Consider the following 23,333-nt stretch of genomic DNA (forward strand, 5'->3'; position numbering starts at 1 on the left):
TTGTAAAGCAAAAAAAAAGCAGTGTATAAAAAGGCAGACCAAGAATCAAAAAGGGAAATCACACCCCACCCATTATTAATTAAATTTGTCACCTTTTTTCTTGGATATCTTGATTCTTTTTCTTTCAAATTTACATACCCAATTTACCAAATTACCCACAGACAAAAAAAATTTTTGAACGCCAACAGAATCAATCCCACCACCTACAACTACAAGTTAACTTCAAGTATTAGAAAGTGCTTCAAGAGTGGATAATAACACGAGCTCCTGAAGCAAGCCTGTTGAAAAAAAAAAAACAATACAAAAACATGAGATATATGCTATGCAGTTAATGCGGTAAAATATCGAATATCGGTCAAGGATCAATATTTGAGATATAGGTTATCTCGGTGAGATATTGGTGGGATATCAGTAATTTTAATATCATACAAAATTTATATATATGACAATTTAACACTAACAATTGTAGCAAGTATGAACTGATTAAGACTTAAAACACTAACATTTAACAGTAACAATTAACAATAAAGACTTAAAACACTACTGGCAGCAAAAAGAAGAAAGACAAATGATAGAACTAAGAAGATAGGTATTGATATCAGGAAAATCGGTGATATATCAGTAACTATCGCCGATAAAATCGGTACTGATATTTTGATCGATATTTTACATGGGGACCGATAACCGCTATATCACCGACATTAACTGCAAAGGTGAATTGGTTATTCTTTAATTAAATTAATTTGGAATATGGAAATAAGATCATAACTTAACTTTCTTCGACTTTGATCGCGTTATCCTTCTCTTCCCGGAAGGATTCTAACCGGCCCGAATGTTTGGAAGAACACGGGTCAGTAGTTATTCTTTTGCTACTGCTATTAGAAGCGCAAGGTGACACAATTCGCGAACTGGGGCCCGCTTCTGATGAGATACGTGGGCCCTCGTGAACTGGAGATTTCATTGGTTCGTTTTTTGAGTGTTTACTGAGTGACGCTTTGAGTGATTTTGGTATACATTTTATTAAGGTTGCGGTTTCCTCTTTATCCGAAACATGATTACCATTATCAGTCCTGCATTTCATATCACACGATCACATTCAAAAGTACGCATTAGTTTAACTAAAGTTAAAGACGATATAACACAAGAAAATACAAACCTGTCAGCATTGTGGGACGATGATCTTTTTAAAGTTGCGGTGCCTTCTTCCTTAAGCGATTTGGTCTCCACTAAACTCGCGCTGAAGTATTCTTTATCTTCTAATCTCATGCTCGTAAATCTTGAATTATCCGAATAGCAGTCAAGCTCCCGCAACATAACAGACGTTGAAAATAAAGGTGACTGAAATTTAGAATCCGATAATTGTGGTTTATATGACGGAATTAGACCAAAACTATGATCTTTGACCGATATTGACCCGCAGGAAATCAGTTGCATTAACATATCTGTCGCCCTGAGCTTTGAGTTGACCTGCGTTTGACTTCGTTCTAGTCTTGTAAAACTGTTATACTTACTAGCATCAGCTATGATTAACGACTCCAACGTCTCGGTTTTTCCTATAGACGAACTTGTACTTGACGAAGATGGAGGTGATGGATCTGTTTGAATTTCGGAATGATCTTTAATTTCTGATGCCACGTCATCAGATGAAATGCCGCGTGTGCAAGTTTCTCGAGTTTTATTGGCCTTTGTATTTTCTTCTGTTTGTGTGGAGGCGTCAGCAAGACCGTCGGTTTTGCAGATTTTGTATTCTGTTAAGCTAAGACAGCCGTTTGACGCTGTACTTTTTCGACCGTTAGATTCTGGTGACAAGCCAGATGAACCGGAAAGCCGAGCTGGAGGTGACAGCTCGTCGTCTTGAGAATTTTTATTATCTCTTCCACTCGTGGTTGTGGATGGTGATGAGTTGTCTTGACTTCTTGCAGATGGTGGTTCTGGTAATTGTTTTAGGTTCCGTAATTTTACACTAGGAGCAAAACCATCTGCAAATACGTTGTCATGTTCAAAATTTAGGGCTATTAAAATGTATGGTCCATTGAATTTTCCTATTTCATTAAGCTTGTCAAAACACCAAGAAACTATTGATTCTTTTCGAGTTTTACAAATGTACCTAAATTAGATTCTTCAACAAGCTCGGATCCTTTGAGAACGTATTCATCGCCATTAACCGGAATAACTAGATCATCTTCACAAAGATCATGCCAAACAAACCCATTCTTGTAGCTCCTGCAGCATCAAGCAAAACAATTAAAAAAAAAAAGCAAATGTAACAATTATTAAAAAAACTACTTTTTGAGTCCCTGTGTTTTATTGGTTTTAACCATTGAATCCAAAATCAAAATGTTTAACGCCCTGGGTCCCTAACCGAGTAACTGCTCATTTTATAACGTTTTGAGTCCAATTTTTAACACTTATACTTTGATTTTGGACTCAAGTGGTTAAAACCACTAAAACACAGGGACTCTAAACATTATAAAATGAGCGGTTAAGGACTCGAAGCGTTAACTTTTTGATTTGGGACTCAGGTGGTTAAAACTAATAAAACATAGAGACTCAAAAAGTAATTTACTCTTAAAAAAACTAACCTCTTGCAAGACCATGAGTACATTGAAGCCATACCGCTTCCTCTAAGACCATTAAGCTTTTCAATCACATCTACATTAATCATTTTCAAAACAAAATTCCGCGGTTAACTATTTCATCAAATCACACAATGCTGCATTCAATTGCCAAGATAATTACCTCTCAAAAAAAGACCTTCTGATGAAGTGAGAGACACTTCAATAAAGTGAGGATGTTCGAGCTGCCGATTTTTACATAGATAATAAACTACAGCCACCTTCCGGCTCTTCCGCTCCATCTCCAGCTCTGGCACCCGCTGCTGATACTTTCGCGACTTCTCCTTCCACACTTTCGCTCTGTCCGGGCTCAATTGTTGATGCATCTGCCCATACTTCCTCACTCGCGGGTCCATCAACACCCTAGCCAACAACCGCCTTTTGTAATTCAAAAATTTCAAAACCGTAAAGTAAAAAGGGGTCTAGAAACTCACCTGTCTGTCTGTCAGATTAATCCTGACTCAAGATTGTATTGTCAAAAGGGGTCTAGAAACTCACATGTACGATAAACTTATAAGATTAACCCAGACTTTGAGTCAAAGGTGAAATAACTAGCTCAATAGCGCGAATACCTCCGATGAGTGATTTCAAAATTTAAAAACTATCTATAACAATCCGGATACCGCAAACTAATTCAAAATCTGAAGAGACAACACACGTCGAATCATAAACCAACAAATTCGCAACAATAATAACATTGCAAACGAAAAATAACAAACAAAACCTGAATAATGACAGAAATGGCAGGTGGTTAAGAGAGAGTAAGTGAACAAATATAATAAATTTAAAAGTGGAAAAACCTGACAATAATAAAAGCTGAAAAAGGCTTTTACTGCTACTGTATTACAGTTAGCGAAAAAAGAGTGAAGAATACGAGAAGACTGACTACTACTGATGGATGCATTGCATTTACTGAGGGTGATGAAGTAGGTGTTAAAGGATTGGAACACGATAGTGACGGATCTGGTGAGAGGTATGTGTCGAAAAGTGACAGACAGTGGTGGTGGTGGTGGTGGAGATACGTTTTAACTTTTTTTCTTTCTGCCTTTTGATTGCGTGTTATGGAGATAAAGTGGAGGTTTCATTGTTGTGAGTTTGCATAATAGATATATAATTAGGGTTCTTAATTTCCCACAAATCTTTTTGGTGAAATAGAGGTTGAAGCATGGAGCACTGGGCTTCTCTTACCCTGCCTCCATTTCTATTCGGTTTTTTATTTTAAGCAAGTTTTATTTATTTATGAGTTAACTGTCATTTTCGTCCATGTGGTTTGGTCACTTTGGCCATTTCAGTCCATTTTTCAAAAATGCGCCATTTTCGTCCCCCACGTTCTGGAAAGGTGCCATTTCAGTCCAAAAATCATAACCCAGTTAAGTCAGTTTGTAAATAAGGACTGATTGTGTAAATTTGTAACATAAAGGACTGATTGTGTAAATTTGAAAAATGGACTGAAATGGCAGTTAACACCACCACCACTAGCCCTGCCACCACCACCACTCCGCTGCCACCACCACCACCACCGCCACCACCGCCACCACAGCCACCACCGCCACTCCACAGCCACCACAGCCACCCTGCCACCACCACCACTCCGCTGCCACCACCACCGCCGCCACCACAGCCACCACCGCCACCACAGCCACCACCGCCACCACAGCCACCATCGCCACCCTGCTCATTTCTGCAACTCGCCGGAGTTCGGAGTTCATCGGAGAAGACGACCGGAGAAGACGAAGACGTCCCCGTAACCCGCAAGCTTTTCGTTTCGGTATACCGTTCTCGTTCCTTTGTTTTGCTCGTAAGAAACTGATTTGTGTTAAACCTCTTCTGTGTAAGAAACTGATTTGAGCTTACCCAAATTTTAGAAAACTGGGGTTCGATCTGCACGGCTACTGGTGGTGACCTAGAGACTAAATGTCTCCCTAATGGTAGCTCAACAACCAGGGACATGTAGGTCTTGGCTTTTGATTTTGGGTCTACTCAAATAATACAGCGGGTAAAAACGGTTACTATTAAATCTTGCCAAGTTAAAACAAGTTCGAATGGGCGAGCATCGCCCCTCACCGCCTGTCACCACTATCCACCACAAAAGCCGAAACGAGCAAAACAAAGGAACGAGAACGGTATACCGAAACGAAAAGCTTGCGGGTTACGGGGACGTCTTCGTCTTCTCCGGTCGTCTTCTCCGATGAACTCCAAACTCCGGCGAGTTGCAGAAATGAGCAGGGTGGCGGTGGTGGCGGTGGTGGTGGTGGCAGCGGAGTGGTGGTGGCAGCGGAGTGGTGGTGGCAGGGTGGCTGTGGAGTGGCGGTGGTGGCTGTGGTGGCTGTGGTGGCGGTGGTGGTGGTGGTGGTGGCAGCGGAGTGGTGGTGGTGGCAAGGCTAGTGGTGGTGGTGTTAACTGCCATTTCAGTCCATTTTTTAAATTTACACAATCAGTCCTTTATGTTACAAATTTACACAATCAGTCCTTATTTACAAACTGACTTAACTGGGTTATGATTTTTGGACTGAAATGGCACCTTTCCAGAACGTGGGGGACGAAAATGGCGCATTTTTGAAAAATGGACTGAAATGGCCAAAGTGACCAAACCACAGGGACGAAAATGGCAGTTAACTCTTTATTTATTTTGGAATGCTGTCTTATATTGTTTTTTTAATACGAAAGAATCTCACATGTAAACTCACTCTGTTTGGGATTATATTCAAGGTTGATTCTTTGACTGTCATGAGATTGTGCCTCTTGATGTGCGGGAATTTGATGGAATTTGTAAACCCTTGCCCATCGTCAGGTTCGAACCTGAGATTAAAACCTCGATTTATCAATTCACCCAGATGTCTATCAAAAATTACCCAAACGAGAACTGAACATGCATCTCCACTAGGGAGAGCAGGCCAATTAACCGTTGGACCAAATTCTCAGGACACTGTCTTATATTGTTATTAGTGGAATTCCGTTTTGTGACGTGATGAAAATTCAGGAGGAAAACGTAGAATTTGATTTGGTTCCCTTGCTCCTTAAACTGTTGATTTTTTAGACAGAGTGCAGAGATTCATGCATAGCAATTTCTCGATGCCAAGGAACCAAAGTTTTATTTTCAGTAGAATTGGATTTGCTATTCAAAATAGGTTGCGGCGCAGCTTGTTGCCTATTTACCTGTCATTCTTATGTAATTTTTCTATTGTTAATGTTGGTTCATTCAAATGGTTAAAAAAAGTTAAACGTATGATGTTTAGAGTTAGAAATTTATGTCGAAGTTGGTACGACTTCGGTACCTGTTACGGAAAGGTATTGCAAACTTTTGGGTTATACGACCCGTATAAAATATTCTGACATGACAAACATTGGGTCATATAAGCTATGCGACTTGTATAACGTTATATACTCGTATAGATGGAGAAAATAACAGGTTGTATAATATTATACAGGGTTTGGGTCGTATATCATTATATGAGTCATATAACACTATACGGGTCTTATAATATTATACGTATAAAGTCATATAGGTGTAGGGATGTAAAATTAACGAGAAGCTTTTTTATTTAATATTACTAAAAAGCAGCCCATTGTATATAATATAATATAATAATATTAGAACTGCCATGCATTTGTTCCAATGTTCTTGTATAACATCACATTGAAATAAAATTATAAAAAGGAATATTTTATTTCATGACACAGCTCAGATCATGATTCCAAAGCATTTATTTTAGTACGCATGCTTCAGTTTCCCACCAATTTTATACATGTAAATATATATTACTAGCCATGGAATTTTATTATAAATCTAGAGAAAGATGCTAGAAGCATGCAATGTAGTACAACTATGTTTAGTGAATAAATGAAAAACTAAAGAAATTAAAATTACATGACTAAATTTGTCGATATAAATAATGGAATTGAAGAAATGGAATGTAATTGAAGAAACTGAAATTACATCAGATTGACATTGACCGATCTAAAGAATGAAGTTTTTTTATCTACTTCTTGTCTAAAGATATGTGTTTGTCTTGATCTTTTCCATCATCTTCATAATCGATGGAGTGCTTGTTAAAAACATTTTTATTTCTTACTTGTGCAGAGAACCAGCATGTTTTTGTCCCTAATTCCTGACCAGCGTTCAACGGGTCATCCACAGCAATTGTTCAGCCCCAGGGAGCAGAGTTTTTTCTTTGGTATATTAGGGTTTGCTATTCAGAAAGAGGTGATGGCGTAGGTTGTTACCCGTCCATCTTTTGTTTTGATGTAACTTGCCAATGCCAAGTATGAATGAAAAATTCTATATGTGAAAAAAAATATATATATATATATAACAACCTTCTTGTGTGTCCAACCCCATGTGTTGGATGTTACACAAGGATTTAATTTGTGACCATATTTCTTTTGTAAAGAAGTTTTTTACTCTTTTTTCTGTATTGAAATACTATAATAACAATAAAATGGTTTAGCCAATGAGGTAGTGGTGAAGAGTGGTTGGAGAAATACTTGGTATTCCTTGTAACCTAGGTTCGACTCCCACTCTCCACGTTATTTTCTGCGGCATCCAGGTGAAGGGCGAATACGGGTGGCGCCGGTTCTGGCGGCGGTCGAGTAGTCAACCTTGGCCACAGCGCCCGGTGTCACGGTGGTTGGCACGTCATTCCTTGCCGTTAAAAAAACAATAAAATGGTTTAGAACTGTCCATAGAAACTGCTTACATCTTTAATTTGGCACTCGGTAGAGTATCTCGATGCTGTAAATAATGAAAGGAATATTTAAAGTAGTACATATAACTTTCTAAAAAATTACATGTTTTTAAACTACTACTACCTCACCACTAATATCCTCCTTTTACAAATATTGTTCTCTATATATTATTTCGAGTTATTTGGGTTTAGCTTATACACCATTAAATGCCTTTTAAGAGTTGTCCCATTAGTATTCGAGCAAGTGACATACAATAGAGAACAATGGTTGCACCAAGTTTTTTATTTCTCATCCTAGTTGAAAGAGTTCAAAGGTTAAAACAAAACGTAACTGGCGTTTAGCGTTTTTGTGCTGTTAAAAATATTTATAACGACTCCTGAGATGTTGGTCCAGTGGTCAGAAGGCTTGTTCTTCCTAACGGAGACGCATGTTCGATTCTAGTTTGGGTCATTTCCGAGGGACATCTGGGTGATCCATTACTCCAGCAAATTAAAACAGATATAATGGTCATTAGTGCATCAAACGTGTGCGGGCACGTACGAGTTCTACCAAAATCCAGTTCCGAAACTCAATTTTAGCACCGCCCTGCGCGTGCGCGGGTATGACTTGTGAAAAAACATATCATAATGTTGTAATGAATTGGTAAATGTTTTAGCTTATAAACAATTATTCCCTTTGTTCCCACACCAATGTGGGACAAAGTGTTTTACCACTTTAAGGCTTTTATTCACACACACCCAAAACTTCCAACAGGGATGAATCTGGGCTTTAATTCGGGGGGGGGGGGGGGGAGTTCTCATGGCGGTCGAGGAAAACATAGCCCCAAGCCGGGTGGGTTTACACATGAGATTCTTTGTCGTTCAAGAAAAAAACTTATAAAGATATCAAAGACGAACAAACTTTAAAGTGGTAAGAGATATGATCATACGAATACTTAAGTATAGACGCAATATCTTTGATATGGGTCAAGTTATTCCACAAAGGCTCCTAATTGTAAGAAGTGTAAGAAGGATTTATAGAGTGACAAGTGTCCAATAACCTAAAATTAAACCCACTACATCACCATCTAAACACCCACCCCCACCCCACCCCACCACCATCCAAAAACCTAAATCCCCCCCCCACCACCACCACCCAACCCCCCCCCCCCCCCGGCAAAAAAAAACTATACCTTACCAAAAAAAAACCCCAAAAAAAACCTAACCCCCCCCCCCCCACACACACACACACACCCCAAAAACCTAAAAAAAAAACTAAACACCCACCACCACCCAAAAACCTAAACCCCCACCCCTTCGACAAAACCAAAAAAAATTTATTTTTTTTTGGGTGGGTGATGGGGGAGGGGGTGGGTGGGGGTGGAGGTTTAGGTTTTTGGGTGGTGGTGGATTTAAGTTTTTTTTTTTTTTTTTGTAGTGAGTTTTTTTAGAAGCCTTTTTACACTTCTTACAATTAAAATCCTTTGTATTTACTCCTAATCCCTTTAATATATATCTAAATAAAGAGATAAGTATTACATATGATTATACTATATGATTATATATCTTTTATTATTTGGTTGTGTCTCCTCCCAATTGGATCGGGTGCTTGGGGAATTGGCCCAACACTCTCACCATTGGGTAGTTTGGCCGAGTAAGAAATCCGAGTACTTCTACTCGGGTTATTGCAAGTATTTGTTGTTTTCTTTTTGTTTTTCTTTTAAATTAAATAGAGAATGTTTAAAACAAATTTTAAAAATATCTTTTCAACCAAAAGATTTTACCCTTTTCTTCATAAAATATAACTAGTTTTATATATATATCCTAGTCCGGGTTTCCGAAATTAATAACATTCAAACTCAACAAGCATGTTCACCCAAGATCAATGGAATTCCTAGAAATCGTAACTTAACACCTTTGTACACTTGTTTGTGAACCAATGACCAACACCATGGCAGCATCTTTCTGGACAATTTCTTCAGTATCAAGCTTTGGATTTATAGAACCTTGACATATTTGTTGGGATTTTATTTTCTTGAATTTTCCTTGAGCTTGTTTTTTTTATTAATTCTAGCTGCATGTTTAGAGTTTTCACCACATTTAACCAACAACCAAACACACTAAATCACACAAATAGCAGAGCTATTGGTAGGGTCTGCTCCAAAACAAACCGCAAACGAACAAGCACAACTAAATACAAAGAAATAGAGAGGTACCAAAAACCAAAAAAAAAGGTGGAAGAGTAGCCTAGCAAAAAAGATAAAGTATAGGGCCGGTCCTATAAATTTGCGTACCCTGTTCGAGCTCGAAAAAACGTGTCCTTATGTCTTAACGAAATCGGGTATTGGCTCACTAAAGGTCTAAACCTAATGCCAATGGGCTAATAACTAATCTAAACCATAAGAATAGTTTTGTAAGCGGGCCTATGTTAGTGTTTGTATGAGTATACCCTATATATATATATATATATATATATATATATATATATATATATATATATATATATTATTTTACAAATATTGTTTTTTTAAATACCATGCCCTTCGAAATATCGGGGCCTAGTCGGTGGTCCTCCCTGCCCACCCCCAGGGCCGCACCTGATAAAGTATATAACATGATTAAACGACATATAGATATAAAAACAAGCATACAATTACATGCAAAGTCCACATAAAACAAAGATATACAAAAATGTTAATTTATAACAAATAAAGTGACCCCTAAATTTAACAAATAAAAAAGCTTGCTATAAAACTTCATTAAAAAAGTTAATTTATAACAGAATTTAAGATAAGCCACAAGTACATGTAATCAATATTTGATGTCATCTCATATCTCATATTCAAAGTAATAAATAGAAGAAACTCTGGTATAAAACCTCTTGAAGTCATCTCTGCTTATCTTATGAGACAATCTTATATGACACATCATTAAGAGGGAAATCCTTTGGTAAAGTGAGAGATAACGGAATTATACGTTAACTTATCGTGTTTTAATACTTTGGTTATCATCTGATCATATGCATAGCTGCTACGTCAACCCGCCTGTTCTTGCAAAGACCTTCCATAAGTATGTTATATGTCGTCGTATTTCGTGCAGTCCCTTGAAGCTCCATTCGATCAAAACCTTCACCTGCTTCTTCGATATTCTTTTAATAGATTAGTATGTAAAGATACTCGAAAGACTTCCTGTCCAAAAAGATTAAGCTAAAAGAATTTAGGATAAATGATATGTGTCAAATGAGTCGAAAGTCAGCTGTATTAAGATGCATAAAACTTCTTTATCTTTTACCATTTTTAATTAAAAAAAAGTTATTTGTTATAACAATGTATATTTAACAGTTTTGACCCGTTACCCAATCCGTCCAATTTTCAGCCCATTTTACCACCGTTTAAAATGATAACACAGACTAAAAGATCTACCCTAAGCCACAAACGGGGAAACTCCTGTTAGATCCACACATACATGTTTTCTTCCTACCCATCCAAAGACCAAAATATCGGCTGGTCGAAGGGTAGATCTCCCTTCCAATGGGTCAGTTAAGAAATGTTATAACCCCAAGATCTATGGACGTAGTTTTTAAAAGACTTAGTTTTGCTATTCAAAAAGGGGTAGCGGCGCAGCTTGTTGCCCATTTACCATCTATCTCGATGTAAATTCATAACACGATAATGTGTAATATTGAATCAAGAAGTTACAAAGAAAGGCACTCTTTGTATAAGATATTTGTTATATCAGATTAAGAAGCTCTCTAATTTTGTAATTTTCCAATTTCTCTTATGCGACTTGAAATTGGGGCTTCGGTTTACTTTTCTCCACAATCTCTGCAAAACTAGAAAAAATAGTTGGATTAACGACATGAATATCTATATACCTAACCAAAAGTTCAATACCGTTTATGTGTTTGGTCAAGGGCCTGATTTCCAACAACTGTTGATACGATCTTCTTATGCTCCTCTGTAATTCTATTATACATGAACCAAGACATTTGTTGATAAGCATTTGGTCAATGATCCATCCAAAAACAGTACATCCATTGGTGTTTGATTGCACATATGCGAATTCATATATAAAATGATGATTTCTTTGTCAAAAGTGTTCCGGGTCAGCCAAACTCAAAACACATTTTCGACCCAAAACAGGAATTAATTTCTAGCTTTTTTCTCATTTTCACTTCAAAAGGTAAGAATCAGGGGTTGAAGATGAACAAATAGCAACAGTTATAAAAACCTTAAGATTCCATTTGTTTCAGAATGTTACATAAACATTACCCAAATTAGAAAACTTCATATTACAAATGTCTTATTCTGGTCTTCTCATTTTGATATTAAGAGGAACTTCCTTGTAAGACTGTACTTTCTCCGCAGCTCTTCTTGATGGTCTACTGAACGACATCCTTTGTGAGTTTTGAGGTTCGGATTTTGAACCGCATTTGTCATTTTCTTGTTCAACATTCACTTTTAAAGTTGGCCCATACTCATCATGCAATTTAAGATCTTTAATCTCAAACAAATTCTCATCCGCTTCATGTTCTTGTGATGTGAACCTAGCCGACTGCGTTCTCACACGTCGCCTGTTTGTAAACACATCAGCGATATATAAACATAGCAAATATGTCGAAATAATATTATGCTAACCTTTTGTTTTCAACTATATCGTTCTCAGATTCTGCACCTGTAGTCAACTGGCTAACGGCTGCAAACACCACATGTTATAATCAGTTAAACACCAACTAATTAGTAACCAATATTGATATATAATAAGTTTAACGTTTTTGTAGGATTTACATCGACTTCTTCCTGGACGAATACGTCTACTGGCGTTTTGTTGGTTGGTAAGAGCCTTTTCACCATCCTTCATTCACCATAACGGAAATAATGATATTAGTTTTTTCTTCAAAAGAGAAATATTAAAAAAATAATAATAAATAAAAACTAGTAAACCACCTTAGATTCACATTTTTGGTCGTTTGTCTCACGCTTTACCTGAATATCCAACAGATATAACGATATTAGTTTTTTCTTTAAAGGAGAAATATTAAAAAAAAAATAAATAAATAAAATAAAAAACTAGTAAACCACCTTAGATTCACATTTTTGGTCGTTCGTCTCACGCTTTACCTGAATATCCAACATATATAACGATATTAGTTTTTTTCTTTAAAGGAGAAATATTTAAAAATAAAAAAAAAAATAAAAACTCGTAAACTACCTTAGATTCACATTTTTGTTCGCTCATCTCACGCTTCACCTGATAATCCAAAGTACTCCATTAGATTTTTAATATTCATGCTATAATGTTAAACTACACCGGACAATCATGACTCATTCATCAAGTAACGAGTTGATTTGGGTAAACTTTTATTTCGTTATGGTTCATTTATGTGTATTCAAGTTATAAAATGGGTCTATTCATATTACATAACGGGTCAAAATAGGTCTACTCAAATTTAACATAGCGAAAAAAGAGTTACCTGAAACTCGGAATTCATGGTTTTCAGCAAAGCATCTTTGCAAGCAAGTTGATGTTGTAGTTCTTTTAGCTATTATAAGCCGAAAAAAATAGATACACAGTTACACACAACATTGATTCATTCAATCATTAGAAATTGGGAGTTTAAAACACCATACCTTCTTTTTGCCTAAATTTAGCTCCTGCCAATAAAAAAAATATACATTAATGTCAACATTGCTGTAGAAAAATTCTACTTAATGTTTTTCAACTTTTAACGAAAAATATTGATGTTTGAGCTGTGAAAGCAATGTACTAACCGCCGTCATATGACTGTTTGATTGAGCAAGGTTCCAATTCTGAAATTGTGTTTTCTGAAGAAGAACTCGCACCTTTTGAAGCTCGATTCCATTCATCTCTATGACTTTGCTGTTATCATTAATATCATAAAGAAAATATCAGTTTGACATAAATTCAAAATGCAAACTCTTATTTTTAAGTTCCATATTTTGATGGCAATTATTTTGCTATTTTGCGCTTTAAGTTAGATGGTAACGAAACTTACTTTTTCTCTGTGATAAGCTTCATCAGCCCTGCATTTTCCTGCCCCGTTTAATCATCAAACGAAAATAATCAGGTAAAGATTGAAAACCGAATTCAAAACAGGGATTCGAATTCAGTTCCATTCAAATTTTGACTATTATTATACACCCCTAACCATCACATAGACTATTGCTTATTAACAAAACCACAAAAGGTAAACTGAAAGAACTAAAGCTTGAAATTAATAATACAAAACTATGACTAATTGTTAAAAGTAAAACAACCTATTTTAGGAGACTAACTTAATCCTAAATAATATAGAACCCCTCAAGTCCACATCGATACTCAAACGAACGTAAAATCACGGCTAACTCCCACAATATAATTAGACCAAGACAACTACTGACTAGGGCTGCAAACGAACCAAACGTTGGCGAACAGTTCATGAACCGTTCGGCGGGAAGTTCATTTGTGTTCGTTTGTTTATTAAACAAACAAACACGAAATTTGAACAGTGGCCGCGTTCGTTCATTTATGTTCGTGAACGTCCGGTAACGTGTTCGTTTGTGTTCTATTTTTTATTAGTGTTTTTAGTTTTTAAATTTTATCTGAATACTTCAAAATTATGACAAATAAAATATTTAATAAGTGTTAATGTATTATATATTATGTTCATGAACGCTTGTTTGTGTTCGTTTGTTTCCATTTGTGTCTATCAACGTCCGTTTTCATTCGTTGCCTAAAATTAACAAACAAACACAAACAAACATGAAAAAGTTCATTTTCTTAACAAACAAACACGAACATAAAATCCCGTTCTGTAAGTGTTCATGAACAGTTTGTGAACATGTATATTTCTTAACAAACGAACACGAACAAGGTCTTGTTCGTGTTCGTTTGGTTTGTTTACAGCCAACATGTTACAATCCTAGTACAACACTTAACTAACTTTAACCAACTCCTCGAAATTAGTCCTCCCATATTTACCTACACGCAAAAACGGGTCCAACAACTCCTACAATTCACAATATTCTGATCCTAAAACAAGATAAAGCTTTACCTTCAAAAGATGATCAACATGCCCTTTATCCAAAGATGATGAAGAACACAACTGTGGCTCATAATTTGTAATATCCGAAAGCCGCTTTCTTATCGACTTCCCAAAAGACGATCTTTTGACCAGTTTATCCTCTCCCATTGCCGTTGCCCCTTCAAAACCCTTGAAAAATATTCAGTTCACAAATTAGGGTTCTTGGGTTTTGTTTTAAACCCCAAAAACACACACTAAACAATAAAGAAACAATCTTTTTTAGAGAAATCGAAGAACCCAGATCTAAAAATCGGATTTTTAGGGGTTTGGTGTGAGAAAAACTGTAACATGAAATCGATTTAGGAATTGGGTTTGATGGGTTGCTGTGAAATTAGGGTTTTGAACTGTTTTAAGGCGAAACAGCCAGCGGTACGAATTTGGGAAAGATTTTGAATTTTGCTGAAATGAAACAAATGAAAGTGTAAAAAGAGATTAAAAAGAAAAGGTGGGAGTTTAAAGAGGTTCGGATACTCAACGGCTATCCGAGCCTAGTTTTTGTGTTTTGATATTTATTGTTGGAGTATATTTTAAACTTTTAAGAAAATTTATTGTTGGAGTATATTTTAAACTTTAAGAAAAGTTATGAGCGGGTTAGTTACATTTATGAACTCTGTTAAAAAAAAATTACATTTATGATGAGAGGTTTTTGACAGAGGTTTATTGCAAAGTAGATAAGTTTCTTTAAAAAAATCATTATAAAATTAAAAAGCTATGTTTATGAAAACGCAATTATGTTATAAGATACTGGGCTAGCATATAATAAAAAGTTTATTTGGCTAAGAAGGCTAGAAAGTAATTTTGATCATCCATTTAGTTAATCAAGGGCTAAGATTAAATAAGGGAAATTGAAGGGAAGAAAATGGGCGCGTGGGTTTGTTTAGGGACATTCTAGTCAATCCAAGGCAATAGTTTATCTCTCCTCCAATTCCCCCCCCCCCTTCATTTTTTAAACGTTAATAACTCTTTCATACGACATTATTTTTTTATAAAAATTGCACCAAAAAAACGAGCGTTTTTTTATCTTTAAAACGAGTATACTATTGCTATATTTTCGAAAAAAAATGTTAAAACCCAGTTGCGTAAAACGCAATGGAAAAAACCCAGTTGCCTAAAACGCAATGAAAAAAAACCCTAAAAAATGACATTTTTCTAAAACGCAATGCACCAAAAACACAAAGAAATGTCTTATTTGTAAAACGCAATGGCCAGAAAACACAAAGAAATGTCTTATTTCTAAAACGCAATAGCCTAAAAACACAAAAGAAAAAGTGTACTTTCTAAAACGCAATGGACTGAAAACACATAAAAATGTGTTTTACCTAAAACGCAATGCATCAAAAACACAAATAAATGTCTTATTTCTAAAACGCAATGGCAAGAAAACACTTAAAATGTCTGTTTTCTAAAACGCAATGGACTGAAAACACATAAAAATGTGTTTTACCTAAAACGCAATGCACCAAAAACACAAAGAAATGTCTTATTTATAAAACGCAATGGCCAGAAAACACTTAAAAATGTCTCCTTTCTAAAACGCAATGGCCTAAAAAAACAAAAGAAAGTGTTCTCTCTAAAACGCAATGGACTGAAAACTCCTAAAAATGTGTTTTACCTAAAACGCAATGACTAAAAACACTTCAAAAATGTGTTTTTCTAAAACTCAATGGCCAGAAAACATATAAAAATGTCTTAGTTCTAAAACGCAATGGCCTAAAAACACCAAAGAAAGTGTTTTCTCTATAAAACGCATTGAACCAGGACAATAGTTTTGTCTGTGAATTGTCTGAACCAGGAAGTAGGAGATCAAAAGACTGTCTATGAATGCAGTTTTCCAGAGACAATTTACAGAAAATTAAATTTTCTGATGCATTTTTATTAAAGCAATCTAATCGGAAAAAAAAATTTCCGAGCTGACCTGGCAGCTCAACCCCAGCCAGGGGCTCTGCCCCTTGGACCCCGCCAGGGGCTGCCGCCCATGGGACCCTGCTACCAGGGGCGCTGCCCCCGGACCCCCGCCAGCATCGTAAAACGCAATGAATAAATCAAAAACCCAGATAATAAAAATGAAATTAAAGAATTTCTTACATGGATCGAAGTCGGTTTCTTCAACGCTTGACGAAATTTGAATGATTGAAACACTTATCAGAGATCGAATCGAATGGATCGAGTGATTATCTTCAAAATCACCGGAAAAAACGAGATTTTGTATGAAATTAAGCTGGGTTTTCTTCAAAAAAGCTGAAGAACACGTTGATCGGGTGTTTGAATCATTGATTGGTGACGAAAATCGCAGTATAATGTAGTGATTATTGAGATAGAAAGTGAAGAAATGGTTGAAGATGGTGGGTTTTGAAAATGGTGGGTTTTGATGTTACTGGGAAGAAGAAGAAAGAAGAAAAGGATAAGATTGACTAAAATACCCTTCCTCTTTATTTTAAATTTTGCCCCTACTCATCATTACCTAATTATTAATTTTCAATTTTATTAATTAATTATAAAAAACCTTGCTTGTTTGTGATTGGTCAAAAATTTGAAAGGAACCTCCATAACGCCGTGAAATGCATGGCGCCTCTCCCCTTTTTTGCCCCATAACACCCCCTGTCGCGGTGTGCAGGGCGCTATAGGGCGTTATGGCGCAAAAAAAACCCACTCTTAGCGCCCCGCTACAGATAGACTTATTTTACCCGTTGTCATTCATAACAACTATATTCCCGTATATTGGGTTGAACATGTAAAATTGCCTAATATATAGTTCTTAATTCATTCTTTTATTCAAAAAATTAAATTATTAATAATACATACTTTTTTAGTGATCATGCTTAACACAAGTTCTTTACAAAAAGTTCAAAATGTGGATAAAAGGTGTTGTTTATGGTCAATACCACCCGAACCGAAACGACCATACCACAAGTTTAGACCTGACCTACCCTCTAGACTCTCTTTGAAAATGTCACCTTTTTTTTAATTTTACTTGCCTTGTTAGCAAGTGAATGTTAATAGGTCAAATCGCCACTTCTACTCGTAATGTACACTACATCCGTTTTGATCAATTTCCTTTTCAAATACACCATTTACCTTTAACTAAATCACAATTTTACCCTCAATTAGCAATAGCATAACCTCAAATGGTCAAAATTTAGGCTACATGAAATGATAACTAAATCAGAATCAACGACACTTCCTTGTTGGACATTGATTATTGCTTTATAAACACAACCAATGTTTTCGTCATATTTTGGTTAAGTCATGAGTAACCCATTTAGTTACAAACTTTGTTTCTATGGTATACCATATTGCTAAATAATCATGTTACAATCCAAACACGATTCTTTAGTTACATAAAATCCCTGAAAACTCAGTAAATTCAATATCCATTTATCAACACTCTTGCAATGTTAATAAAGTATACTACCCATTGCTTCATTGTATCTTAGAAAGTGATTCGTGACAAACCCAAAATACATTGTTCGATTGAACGGTGTGGACATAGAAATCACTCACCTCAAAGCAATAAGTTGTAGTTTCAATTTTCATATATGTTAATTTAGATATTATCTAGAACACCATAACCAACAAGTTGTTACATCTTAAGAGTCGTTGGGCAAATATCATATTGGTAAAAGAAGATAGCTTGAATTCATGAAGAATGTCTAGTCTCAAATTCATTAATGCATTTTGAACACCTTGATTAAGAGTAGTATTAGGATGGAGGCCCCTGAGAAGTTTATGACAGAGCGAACAAATTTAAAAATTAACATTAGTTGGTATAGATGGTTGATTATTACATGGTTACTAGATAAAAAAACATAACGATTTGCATACTAATAAGCAATAGTTAGTCATTAACGACAACCACCTTATATACGATAAAAAGGTTACAAACATACACCATCCTATTATGGCACAATGTTTACATGCAAAAACCGGTACAGATTAAACGGTTCACTGTTTGACTCTAACCACTTCAACAGATTAAACCCATTGCCCAACTAGCATGACCAAAACTACACTAATCAATCAGTAGTGCCTTGAAGAAGATACGAAGCTTTACTCCTAACCTGCATTGTTGTACAAGATTTTTTTAAATACTAATTATGTTTAATAGTTTGACTTAATAAAACAATACAGAAAGGAAACGGGTCAAACGTCACCCAGATTTTAACTTCAACGAATGAAATCTTTTAAATTATTTTATTAGAAACTTATATTCTTATTAAAATAATATTTTCATTTCTAATCCTACCCATCCGTTTTGGCATGTTACCCATGGTGTCAATATCGGTCAGAATATCGGTACCGATATTATAGGCGATATTTGACCAATATGTCACCGATATTCCCAATATCAGTACCTTTCTTCAGTCTACCATTCGTCTTTCTTCTTATTGCTGTTATTAGTGTATTAAGTTTTAATTGTTAGATGTTGGTGTTTTACGTCTTAATGAGTTCCTACTTGCTATAATTGTTAGTGTTAAATTGCTATATATATAAATTCTGCATGATATTAAAATTACTGATATCCCACCGCGATAACCTATATCTCAAATACCGGTCCTTGACCAATATCCGATATATTTTACCGCATCAACTGCTTAGCCGCTGACCCGCCCGTTGTGCCACCAGTAAGTAATTAAGAGAGTTATGTAGTACCTTTGGAGCGTAAGACCTAGAGTCTGTGATGTTGATTTGGCAAGAACAATTTCGGAGAAACAGACCCCACATTTCATTCAATAACTGCTTGTCTTCCAATAACGGGTTGTATAAAAACCAGTTTTCCGTCAACACTAAATAAATGTAGACTTTAAAAAGATCACAACTTTTGTCTTTTAAATTGATTAACGTCAGTTGCCTAACGACCTCTTCTTCATCTTCTACCTATGACAAGATAAGGGCATAAATGTAAATCCTATTTTGTATTATTAAACTTTAAAAGTAACTGCCTTTTAGACCAATAATTAATGAAGTTATGTACCTTGTCGAAACAACCAAGAAGAATACGGAACGCGATTTCACTTCTGAGAAGCTTGGTGGGCCCATGAACCACAGAAATACATTCAACAGCCCTCAAGCTATTCATATCCTTCGGAACCCTGTTTTCAAACAATCAAGAAAGAATATAGCATAAAAAGAAGTTTCAAAACATCAGTTTAAGCAGATACTTTGAATACGAGTAAAATGCCATTTTCGTCCCTGAGGTTTGACTAATTTGCGACTTCCGTCTAAAAGTTTGTTTTTCCGCATCCTGATCCAAAAGGTTTGAAATCTTGGCATTTTCATCCGGCTCCTTAACTCCATTCACTTTTCTCAGTTAAGTCAGGGGTATTTCCGTCTTTTTTGTTAATTTAAAGGGCAATTCGGTCTTTCTCACTTTATGTACAAGCATTTAGCATAACATAGAAGTATTTCAAATACCGAATTGCCCTTTAAGTTTACAAAAAGACAAAAATACCCTGACTTAACTGAGAAAGATGGATGGAGTTAACGAGCCGGATGAAAATGGCAAGATTTCAAACTTTTTGGATCCAGATGCGGAAAAACAAACATTTGGACAAAAGTTGCAAAACTGGTCAAAGCTCAGGGACGAAAATGGCATTTAACTCTTTAAATAACTATTAACTAAAATTTCACCGATAGGCTTTTCTGTTTCGCTAATCAACATAAACAAAAGAAACAACGAAAACAATAACGTTATTTAAAACCTTGAAGCTACTGATTTTGCCACTTGTACACAGCTGAATCTCCATTCATCATCCGTGAAGAAATTAACTAAAGCTAGCGTGCATTCGTTTAATTCTACGGATAACCCTAGTAACTGTCGATCTAACAAAAGACAGATTATAACAACCAACAGCTCTTCTGCTTCTGATGTGGTAAAAGTACAATGAATATTCCTACAATAAAAAACACATAAAAACATCAAATCGAGCAAAAATCATAAATTTTAAACGATTAAAAATTGTTATGTACTTATGTGCCATTTGGCCTAACCTAGAGTGGCTACAAGCAGCTACGTATTTAATCCATGTTCTAACGTTTTGAGGTGCTTCACTGCCTTCAGAATCTGTAAATAGAGTCAATGTTTTGAGTAATTAATAAATCCCACATAAACGTAAATTTTCTGATATAACTTATAAAAGTTATATGATGATATTACCTCCAAATAACATTTCAGTGTCAGAAGAATCTTTAGTAGGTGAATGAAATACGAAACCGAAAGTTTCAAGAGCACCGTTGAGTTCTGAATAGCTTGGTAGCCAATCAATCTTTATAGACGTTGACTCATCCTGATTAAGCCATGACAATAATTATAAAAATAACAATCATATAGTTAAGCAACAAAAAGAAATTGATGCGCAATTATCACAGAAACCTCGTTTTTCAGCGATAAAATAGCACACCAAAAGTCAACCGCAGCATTTCTGAGTACTTCCTTTGATGAGTATAACACTATAAAGCCATATATAATTGAATAAATATAATGTCAAATTATAATTTAAACATGTATTATCAGATGAACGACATACTCAAATGGAAAGTCCATTTCGCTATGGATTTCTCTACTTCGCCGCATTTACTGACCAATTTCAATAGCCAGCCATTAGTCAACAAACCTTCAAAGAACGTTTCTCCTGCAATAATAAAAATGCAATCCAATTATCCACCAACATTTACATAACACAAGTGTGAGGTTCATTGGGGAACACTGAAAAAGTGGGGAACAGTGGGGAACCGACTCAAACGAACTCCGATTGGGCTCATTCCAGCAGCGTTGGAACCGGCTCGTCGAACCCTAACTAGGATCTCTTAACCCTAAACCCTAAATCATAACCCCTAAACCCTAAATATATTAGGGTTTGGCTTTTAGGGTTTAGCTTTAGGGTTTAGGGTTTAGCTTTATGGTTTAACTTTAGGTTTAGCCTTTAGGGTTTAGCTTTTAGGGTTTATAGTTTAGATTTTACGGTTTAGCTTAGGTTTTAGCCTTATTTTTTAGCTTTAGGGTTTAGAGTTTAGGAGTTAGGATTTAGGGTTTAGGGTTAAGAGATCCTAGTTAGGGTTCGACGAGACGGTTCCAACGCCGCTGGAATGAGTCCAACCGGAGTTCGTTTGAGTCGGTTCCCCGCTGTTCCCCACTTTTTTAGTGTTCCCCAATGAACCTTCCCCTACATAATAACTCATGTATATATGTATAATACATGAATAGCTGCACTTTTATGCATAAACTGACCTGATTCGGTACTAAGTTCAACCAGTGAGTTCACTTCATGGTCCACACACAAACGAAAAAGTGAGCAACTTGAAAGCTCACTAAATGCAAATGATTGTGGGGTTTTCTGGATGTTGCACAAGAAACCAACTGTGTTATAACGTTTGTTTTAAAATAAGCGTTGCATAAACTGTATTGGCAAATGGCTGGTTAAAGCGTGTTAACCTGTTTCCCAAAAACTTGAAGACCCCAATGGGATACATCATCTTCATCACCTAGTTGAGTCATCTACAGAATTAAACTCATAAAGTTACACGATCGATATCAATAAAAAACAACTAATATCATTAGAATTAAAAAAAAAAAAAACCAAAAAAAAAAAAAAGATAATTAAGATCAAGATATGTGCCTTCTCGTGACATTCGTCGACATATTTCGACAATTTAGCGACACGACCGTCCTCTTCGTCATCCGAATTGTAAGACCTTTTAGTCTTGGCCAACTTAGATTCTCTCTCGGCTACTCTATTCTTCTCCTTGTAGTGATCCACTAGCAAATCATCCAATCCAAGCACTTTTTTCCTACAAAATCGCGTAAAAGCACTTTAGTATGTTAAATTAAAAGCCACCTAATTCAAAGCCAGATAAACAATCCCAATTAACACAATCAACATCTAGTTTTCATCTATGTAGTTGATATCACCGATATTTCGGTTATCGGTCCCCTGGTGAGATATCGGTGCAAAATATCAGCAGAATATCGGTGCCAATATTATCAGCGATATCGACCGACATATCACCGATTTTCCCAATATCAGTACCTTTCTTCTTAGTACCACCATTCGTCTTTCTTCTTATTGCTACTATTTGTGTTAAAGTTGATGTTTTTAAGTCTTAATCAGTTCCTACTTGCTACAATTGTTAGTGTTTTGCAAGTTGCAAAAGGTTAATTTGTTAATGGTAGAGGAATATACTGAATTGTTAGTGTTAAATTGCTATATATACAAATTCAGCAAGATATTAAAATTTCCGATATCCCACTGCGATTACCTATATCTGATTTTTTACCGCATTAACTACTTATAGCTAGGTTTTCATTTTCATAATTATTTAACCTAACTGTCAACATTCCCATCCAAAAATCCACTAATCACATCAATTTAAATTAAACCGTAAATTATTCACCAGAAACATATAAATATCAAAACCCTAACAATCCAACTTATAAAAAAAAGTCAACAACCATATTAATTAAACACTAGATATGCAATTTCTACAACTTCATACAGCTTAACATACACATATGAAACAATAAGCAGATAACAAAATATAATTTTGAGATTCAAAACAGCAACAAAATGAGATTTGAAGTTACTTTCGCTTAGGGGCGACAACGGGTGAAGTGGCGAGTAGGATATCCGATTCGAAATCGAACGGATCGTCTTCCATCTTCTGAATTTTATGAAATTGTTGTGTAGATTTGAAGAATTTGTTGTATGTTGATGAGTTTGAAACTATGAAACAACACGCATTTCACCGCGCCAAAATTGGGGCAAAACCCTATTTAAGTTGCAGGGTCAGACCTGTACCCGAATACAAACCGGGTTCTAATGGACCCGGCCCGTTTTTATTGGGCTTTAGTAGTTTTGTCCACTCAAGTGGTGTGGTTATATTCTTTTTAGTTGGGCTTTTGAGTGTGGGGTTGTTTGTTTCGGATGTTAACGAGCTCTTAATAGTTCAGATCTGATTCTTGTTTAGTATTTACTG

The 23,333-nt window shown here is 35.8% G+C and overlaps 3 protein-coding genes across 9 annotated transcripts; all 3 read right to left on the bottom strand.

Annotated features, from left to right (window-relative positions):
• LOC110898013 (protein UPSTREAM OF FLC) lies at window positions 1–3,822 on the bottom strand. 4 transcript variants are annotated; one of them, XM_035981944.1, is made up of 8 exons: window positions 3,416–3,790; window positions 3,056–3,256; window positions 2,740–2,980; window positions 2,583–2,652; window positions 2,108–2,223; window positions 1,157–1,979; window positions 774–1,070; window positions 1–278 (listed from the first exon to the last, which is right to left on the bottom strand). In XM_035981944.1, the coding sequence occupies exons 3-8, from the start codon at window positions 2,969–2,971 to the stop codon at window positions 242–244; spliced, it is 1,575 nt and encodes a 524-aa protein (XP_035837837.1). In that variant the 5' UTR covers window positions 2,972–2,980; window positions 3,056–3,256; window positions 3,416–3,790; the 3' UTR covers window positions 1–241. The 4 variants fall into 4 exon arrangements, with proteins under 4 accessions (XP_035837837.1, XP_022000442.1, XP_035837838.1 ...); XM_022144750.2 differs by having other exon boundaries at window positions 2,740–2,978; window positions 3,050–3,822; XM_035981945.1 differs by having other exon boundaries at window positions 2,740–2,978; window positions 3,054–3,791.
• Window positions 3,823–11,468: 7,646 nt separating this feature from the next.
• On the bottom strand, window positions 11,469–14,781 carry LOC110898011 (SHUGOSHIN 2). Of its 4 annotated transcripts, XM_022144746.2 has the most exons (11): window positions 14,334–14,780; window positions 13,296–13,333; window positions 13,051–13,159; window positions 12,910–12,933; window positions 12,753–12,821; window positions 12,491–12,529; window positions 12,361–12,399; window positions 12,226–12,264; window positions 12,067–12,133; window positions 11,917–11,974; window positions 11,469–11,852 (listed from the first exon to the last, which is right to left on the bottom strand). In XM_022144746.2, the coding sequence occupies exons 1-11, from the start codon at window positions 14,469–14,471 to the stop codon at window positions 11,582–11,584; spliced, it is 891 nt and encodes a 296-aa protein (XP_022000438.1). In that variant the 5' UTR covers window positions 14,472–14,780; the 3' UTR covers window positions 11,469–11,581. The 4 variants fall into 4 exon arrangements, with proteins under 4 accessions (XP_022000438.1, XP_022000440.1, XP_022000439.1 ...); XM_022144748.2 differs by lacking the exon at window positions 12,361–12,399 and having other exon boundaries at window positions 14,334–14,781; XM_022144747.2 differs by lacking the exon at window positions 12,226–12,264 and having other exon boundaries at window positions 14,334–14,781.
• Window positions 14,782–18,162: 3,381 nt separating this feature from the next.
• LOC110898010 lies at window positions 18,163–23,115 on the bottom strand. The gene is made up of 12 exons (XM_022144745.2): window positions 22,942–23,115; window positions 21,977–22,148; window positions 21,793–21,855; window positions 21,589–21,694; window positions 20,888–20,992; window positions 20,734–20,810; window positions 20,518–20,647; window positions 20,352–20,424; window positions 20,063–20,254; window positions 19,336–19,453; window positions 19,014–19,238; window positions 18,163–18,421 (listed from the first exon to the last, which is right to left on the bottom strand). The coding sequence occupies exons 1-12, from the start codon at window positions 23,013–23,015 to the stop codon at window positions 18,377–18,379; spliced, it is 1,380 nt and encodes a 459-aa protein (XP_022000437.1). The 5' UTR covers window positions 23,016–23,115; the 3' UTR covers window positions 18,163–18,376.
• Window positions 23,116–23,333: the final 218 nt, after the last annotated feature.

The sequence above is a fragment of the Helianthus annuus genome, chromosome 13 (genome assembly GCF_002127325.2).
Source record: "Helianthus annuus cultivar XRQ/B chromosome 13, HanXRQr2.0-SUNRISE, whole genome shotgun sequence".
Lineage (NCBI taxonomy): Eukaryota > Viridiplantae > Streptophyta > Magnoliopsida > Asterales > Asteraceae > Helianthus > Helianthus annuus.

Coding starts and splice junctions, on each gene's coding strand:
- LOC110898010 (XM_022144745.2), bottom strand. CDS start 23,015: ATGGAAGACGATCCGTTCGATTTCGAATCGGATATCCTACTCGCCACT. Junction 20,993..21,588: donor TGAACTTAGTACCGAATCAG/GTCAGTTTATGC, acceptor TTATTATTGCAG/GAGAAACGTTCTTTGAAGGT. Junction 19,454..20,062: donor GCAAAATCAGTAGCTTCAAG/GTTTTAAATAAC, acceptor GTTTGAAAACAG/GGTTCCGAAGGATATGAATA.
- LOC110898011 (XM_022144746.2), bottom strand. CDS start 14,471: ATGGGAGAGGATAAACTGGTCAAAAGATCGTCTTTTGGGAAGTCGATA. Junction 12,934..13,050: donor CAAACAGTCATATGACGGCG/GTTAGTACATTG, acceptor TTTTATTGGCAG/GAGCTAAATTTAGGCAAAAA. Junction 12,530..12,752: donor CCATGAATTCCGAGTTTCAG/GTAACTCTTTTT, acceptor TTGGATTATCAG/GTGAAGCGTGAGATGAGCGA.
- LOC110898013 (XM_022144750.2), bottom strand. CDS start 2,971: ATGGACCCGCGAGTGAGGAAGTATGGGCAGATGCATCAACAATTGAGC. Junction 1,980..2,107: donor TGTTGAAGAATCTAATTTAG/GTACATTTGTAA, acceptor ACGTATTTGCAG/ATGGTTTTGCTCCTAGTGTA. Junction 279..773: donor GCGATCAAAGTCGAAGAAAG/TTAAGTTATGAT, acceptor TTTTTTCAACAG/GCTTGCTTCAGGAGCTCGTG.